This window comes from Fukomys damarensis, unplaced genomic scaffold, assembly GCF_012274545.1.
Source record: "Fukomys damarensis isolate Sample0158 unplaced genomic scaffold, DMR_v1.0_HiC HiC_scaffold_19, whole genome shotgun sequence".
NCBI lineage: Eukaryota > Metazoa > Chordata > Mammalia > Rodentia > Bathyergidae > Fukomys > Fukomys damarensis.
This window is the reverse complement of record NW_022900931.1, coordinates 54,630,155-54,636,437: the sequence shown is the minus strand read 5'-3', so window position 1 is coordinate 54,636,437 and position 6,283 is coordinate 54,630,155. Positions and strand designations below refer to the sequence as shown.

Sequence of the window (6,283 nt, the reverse complement as noted above, 5' to 3'; positions counted from 1 at the left end):
TTTTTTTTTTTTTTTTTTGGTAGCAGGGATTGAACTTGGATCCTTGCACTCACGAGGCAGGTGGCAGAACGACTGGGCTAAATCCCAGGCCCTCTGTATTCATTGTCTTTACGCCATTTTTCTTCTGATGTACAAGCTGTATATCTGTTTAATGATTGCCCTGAAGTTGAGCATAAATGTGTAATAGGATATCAGTGTTTCAATTCTCTTCGTGAACCCATGCCTCAAAAAAATGTTTATTACAAAAAAAAAAAACCTAACCTCCTATTTGAATACCAACATATTTTATTGTATTTTCCTTAACCTTCCTTCTTATAATCAGTTCCCGAGTTCAAATTTTTTTCTATACTGGACACTTTTAAGTTTCCAGTGAGGAATGGAGAGTGTCTCATAGCTCATGAAGCTGTACTTACTTTCCCAGTAGTCTTGACTGCTAGTTTAGTGAACTCCAGTCTGAAACTTTCTCTCATCATTTTGAGAATATTACTTCTCATTAAAATGTCTGCTGTAGTTCTCGTCCCAATTCTGCACTTTTAAATTCAGTAGCCCTTCAGATAGTTCCCCTCCCACTGTAATGTTTACAGCCGAGTAAGCTTTGTCTCGTGTGTAGAATGGGGCAGTTTGGGGTTCACAATGTTTCTCGGTCTTGGGAAAGTTCTCTGCTGTCTGTGCTGTAAAGTCTGGGCTTTTGTGTCTTCTCTCACCTTCCCATCTCCATTTCCATCTCTCCAGGCTTCACGCTCAGCTCTAGACTCCAACTTACGGTTTCACTTCTAGTTAAATATCTTTTTTTAAAGAAATCCTATTTAGCTTTTCCCCTTATATATTTTAAACATAGTCTTTCACATAGTTAAATTGTCAGAGGAGTTCTGAGGGGAAGTGCCACTTATGTTTGCTAATTCATCCTTCATGTGATGTATTTTATATATCTATTTACATAAATTTATGTATTTATTTTTAAGACAGGGTCTTGCTCTGTAGTTCAGGTTGGCCTTGAACTCACTATGTAGCCCAGGTGATCCTCTACTTACCTTTGCCTCCCAAATGCAGGGATTACAAGTATGTACATCATCTCCATCTGTACCAAGTGGAGGTGACTGCATTGTATGTACCACGATGTACTTTGTGCCCTTTCCCTTTCAAAACTCACTTTCCTCCAGGGGATAGTCACGCAAAGATAGCCAGTCACTACTCAGTTCCCTTCTCTGTGACCTTGGTCAAACTTAGGACCCACTTCCTCGGCACCCCCATGTGATTCTTCTTTCAGAATCATTTACGTCGCAGGCCGGGAAGGGCACATGCTCAAGGTGCTCTCTTACGTCAGTGTCAGGCGCCTCACACCCGCCCCCGCCATCATCTTCTATGTAAGTATGAAGTGCCCTACCTCACCTGTCCTCACACAGAAAGCCCTCAGACCTTTTTTTTTTTTGGTCCCAGGGGCCAAACTCAGGACCTTGCGCTTGCAAGGCAGGCATGATTCCACTGAGCTAAATCCCTGGCTCAGACCTGTCTTGCTAACACTTCTCCCAGTGGTTTTCAGTGTGTTACCAGGTGTGACCAGTGATCCTGTTCAAGCTCTTATTATCTTATTCAATGAATTGGACAGAACATAAATATTTAACAATGACTGAAGGCACTGAAGCGAGGATCAAAGATAGGAAAAGCAGGAAAGAGAAGTGTGCTCTGCAGAATGACTGTGGGCCACTTAAAGTAGGAAAAGTAGTAAGTTGAGCAGAGTGGAGGGTGAAAAACGCTTGCAGTGCCCACAAGATTAATGGCTGCCATCTTTTATACCAATGTCTGATATCAGAGCCATCCCACGAAGGGCTCTGCACATGTGTTAAGGTCGTTATAGGATGTTATCTGTGATTGACAGGTCACACCTGACTGTCCGGGCTGCTCACCATGCCCTAATCTTTTACCTCAAAAGGATCCAGGTTCCCTTATTCTTTGACGTGAAAAAAAAATTCCCAGGACAATTCATTTTATCTCATTTCTGTTCCGATTTCTGAATTTACCCACAAAAGATACTGTTTGAATCACCCAAACTGGCACCATACTTCTTTCACATATGTTCATTTGTTTGTTCTGGGCCTTGGTAACAAGGTAAATGGAAGCTTACTAGCCTATGGGAAAGGAGAACAAGGCACTTTACAAGGTGATGCGAAGAGCAGTCTCTCATTACGGTCTAATAACCTGCGTGTCCCGAGATCCTCTGCATCTCTAACGGGACGTTCCTGTGGTAGAGTGTCTGGGTCAGGTCCCACTGTTCTGGGCATTTAGACACCTTCCACATTGCTAGCTCAGGCCAGTCCACTGTCCGCCAGATCCAGGGGAGAACAGGACTCTCTTCCACCTGCACACTGTGAAGATGGGGAACCTTGGCCAGAGAACAGGGACAGAAGTCAAGGCCCAGGTGACTAAGCAGTTAAGATCATAGTCTAGGGCTATGATGAAGACACTCTGGAAGTCACATTCATCATCATGAAGCTAGTCAGTATATATACAGATGTTGTCCATTTCTTTCCTTGCTTAAAATCATAACTTCAAAGACTCAAAAATTATTCAAGTTCTTCCTTCCAGGCTTCAGAGAGAATAGCTATCATAGCCAAAGTCACATTCAGCCTCAACTACAGTAGATGCATGTGAAGTTTCTTTCATGCTGATCTGTTTATCCAGAGGAAATACTGCTTCTTCAGACTTCTGTGAGGGGATATGAATAATGTTTTTATGCACTAATGACTTGGGAATTTGTTCTTCTTTCTACCAGGGCCTAATAGCAACGATTTATATCATCCCTGGTGACATAAACACCTTGGTCAATTATTTCAGTTTTGCTACATGGTTATTTTATGGGATGACAATTATAGGACTTGTTGTGATGAGGTTTACGAAGAAAAACCAGGAAAGGCCTATCAAGGTAAGTTCCATACCCAAATGTCAGAGCAGCTCTGGTGATAAGCCTAAAGACAAGCTTGTTCTTTCCTACTTGAATCTACTCTGTCCTTGAGTATCATCTTTTAGACAGGAGTTTATTCTGCATTTACTCTGACAGGTTATGATCTAATTAATCACAGTCATTCATTTTACTAGGAAGCTATCAGAATAGCTGTGACATTTTCCATACACTGATGAGGTCTTCTGAACTCTGGCCCTTGGCCCATTCCTGTCCAAGTTCATAACGTACTTCAGGCTCCTCCCCACTGCCTAAAATGGCTGGCGTGATCTATATACCGATGAAGATGGCATAGCATTTATTTTGCTTTGTTTATGTTAGAGAGACTAAAAAACACTATTTAATTCTTAAGGTAACAGAGCACAGATATTTTTAAAAATTAGGTAAAACCATCCCACTGCCATAGTGAAAGGCATGCAGTGCAACTGGCAAACATTATGTGAATCCATTCCTCCCTTTTTGTTCGTACTTTCACCTCTAATTCACTTACAAAGAAAGAAAGAAAAAAACAAAGAATACTAGTACCAGACCTTTTGTGGTCAACATTTCATGCCAGAAGACAATGGAGCAATATATTTGATATCCAAAGAAAGAAAATATAAGCCAATGGTTTTATATCCAGCCAACCCGACCTTAAACGATAGTTACCAGAATGAAAGGACTCAAGATACATATTATTACATGTGCTCTTCCTGAGGAATCACATGGAGAATGAGCTTCAGAAACAATAAAGTACTGGCGTGAGTATTTTACTATAGAGCTAAGATTAAATGATGGGATACAGAAGAGACAGATGGTGTACCAATATCACACAACAAAAACGGAAAAGAGAAAGGGTATGAGAAGTACGTACCAATTTAGGAAAGTATGCCAAACAAACTCTCAACTGAGGGATACCAGGCTGCCCACGCAGGTAGTGCTAGCACTCTGGGGGCCACAGACTGGAGGATTTCAGGTTCAACCCCAGCCTGAGCAACTTAGTGAAACTCTATCTCAAAAAATAAAGGGCTGGTATGTAGCTCAGTGTGATGGCCCTAGTAATACTAGTAATACTAGTAATTATGCTGACATCAGTCTTACCAAATTTTATTGTCCTAGGAAATTTATATTTTATCTAGGTGTTCAAATTTATTTGTATCGAGTTTCCAAAATAGTCTCAGGATATTGAAAAAAAAAAAAAACAAAACTAAAAAACAACTCTCCTGTGTCTGGATGTTTCCAATTTCACTTATTAGTATGTTTTCTCCCTTTAACTTTTTTGGTCAAATTTTATTTTATTGGCACACATTAGCTGTATGTACTGATATTTCATGATAGGGAATGTGTACCTGTACATAACATCTCAATTCTTTTCCCCCATTCCACTCCTCTCCCTCCAACTCTTCTCATTTACAAAGGCTTTGTTTCCATTTTTTATTCTATTCTTTTTCCTTTTTCTTCTCTTCTCTTTCTCCCTCCTTCCCCCTTCCTTTTGAACATTTTCTTCCTACTTCTCAATGTCTATCATCCATGTCCTTATTTACATTTTTGGTTTCTCACACAGAGATACAATGCAATACTTAGACAAATGTGTCAGATTCATTTCACTTAAAAGTATGGTCCCAGGATGCATCTATTTTACCTAAATGTCTCGAGTTTATCCTTTATGGCAGAGTAGTACTCCACTGTATATAAAAACCACATTTTATCCATCCATGGGCATGTGCACGGTTTCCAAGACTTAGCTATTACAAATTGTGCTGCTATAAATGTGAATGTGCATATACTGCTGTGGTGTGATACTTTTAACTCTTTTGGGAAGATACAAGGAAGAGAACAGCTGGGTCAAATGGTACCTTTAGTGTAATAGTTTTTTGAGGAAACTCCATATTAAATTCCATGTTCATTATACTAATTTACACTCCTACTCAGAGTGTAGAGGGGTTCCCTTTTCCCCACATCCTTGCATTTGTCACTGGTTGATTTCTTCATGAAAGCCATTCTTTCTGGAGATAGAATCTAGTGTTGTCTTAATTTGCATTTCTCAAACAACCAGTGATGTTCTGCATTTTTTCATATATTTATTTGCCATTTGTACTTTGTCTAGGTTTCTATTCATTCCAGATGGCCATTTTTGGACTTTGTTTTTAAATATGGGGCAATGGATTTTTAACAGTTAAGTATTCTAGATATTTATTAGTCCTTTGTCTGAGGAAGAAATGGTAAATTTTTTTTTCCCATTCTGTGGTTTCTCTTCACTCTGTTAGTGGTTTATTTTGCTGTGCAAAGCTTTTTAATATGAGAGCCTAGTTGCTGATTAGGACTTCCTGTGTGACTGGGATTTTGTTCATAAAATCTTTGCCTACACTTAGGTTTTAAGAGTTTTGCCTATTTTATCTTCCAGGAGATTAAGTGTTCCTATTTTAATATGCATATCTTTGATTCATTTATATTTTAGTTTAGGGCATGGTGACAGACATGGGTCTAGGTTTAATCTTTGGCATGTGGAAAGCCAATTTTGTCAAAGAGTCTTTCTTCCAGTGAAGGTGTTTGGCTGCTTTGTCAAAGATAAGACATCTCAGGGCCAGGGATTTAGCACAGTGGTTACATTGCCTATCTTGCAAGCACAAGGTCCCAAATTTGATCCCCAGTACTTTAAAAAAAATGGCAAGACATCTCAGTGTGAAGTTGTTTTTGCATCTTCTGTCCCACTGATTCTTAGGTCAGTTTGTTTTGTCAATATCATTGTTTTTATCACAGTATATCTGTAGTATAACTTCAAATTGGGGATTGTGGTGCCCTCCGCCTTGCCTTTGTTACCCAAAACTGCTTTTGCTATTGTGGGTCTCTTCTGGTGCCAAATGAATTTTAGCTAGTTCTGTGAGGTATGCTGTTGGTATTTTGATTGAGATTACATAAAATGTATATAACAGTTTTGGAAGTATGGCCATTTTCACTAAATTGGTTCTGCCCATCCAAGAACGGGATATCTTTCCATTCTTTGATATCCTCTTTGACCTCCTTTTTCAGAGTATTATACTTTTCATTGTATAGATTTTTCACTTCGTTAGGTCGGTTCCCAAGTATTTCATTTTTCTTAATGCTATTGTGTGAAAGGTGTGATTTCCCTAATTTCTCTCTCAGTGAGTTGGTTATTCACATATAAGAATGATACTGATATTTCAGCCTTAACTTTGTATCCTGCTGTGCTGCCAAAATTGGATTATTAAATCTAGGGGTCTTTTGGTTGAGTTTTGGGGTCTTCTATGTAGCGTATCATGTCATCAGCAAATGATAATTTAAATACTTTTTCTTTTTCTTTTTTTTTTTTTTTTTTTTTTTTTTAAA

The 6,283-nt window shown here is 38.9% G+C and overlaps 1 protein-coding gene and 1 long non-coding RNA gene across 4 annotated transcripts in view; one reads left to right on the top strand and one right to left on the bottom strand.

Moving 5' to 3' along the window:
* Slc7a9 (solute carrier family 7 member 9) overlaps positions 1-6,283 on the top strand; it is a 31,987-nt gene that overhangs the window by 12,201 nt on the left and 13,503 nt on the right. For all 3 annotated transcript variants that reach the window (XM_010640969.3, XM_010640968.3, XM_010640967.3), the window contains exons 10-11: positions 1,268-1,364; positions 2,771-2,920. In XM_010640969.3, coding sequence (XP_010639271.1) covers positions 1,268-1,364; positions 2,771-2,920 — 247 coding nt within the window. The remainder of the gene's footprint in view (positions 1-1,267; positions 1,365-2,770; positions 2,921-6,283) is intronic.
* The window catches only part of LOC104874015, a 12,966-nt gene continuing 9,292 nt past the window's right edge, over positions 2,610-6,283 (bottom strand). Inside the window, exon 3 of the long non-coding RNA XR_783628.3 lies at positions 2,610-2,703. This is a non-coding gene — a long non-coding RNA (uncharacterized LOC104874015). The remainder of the gene's footprint in view (positions 2,704-6,283) is intronic.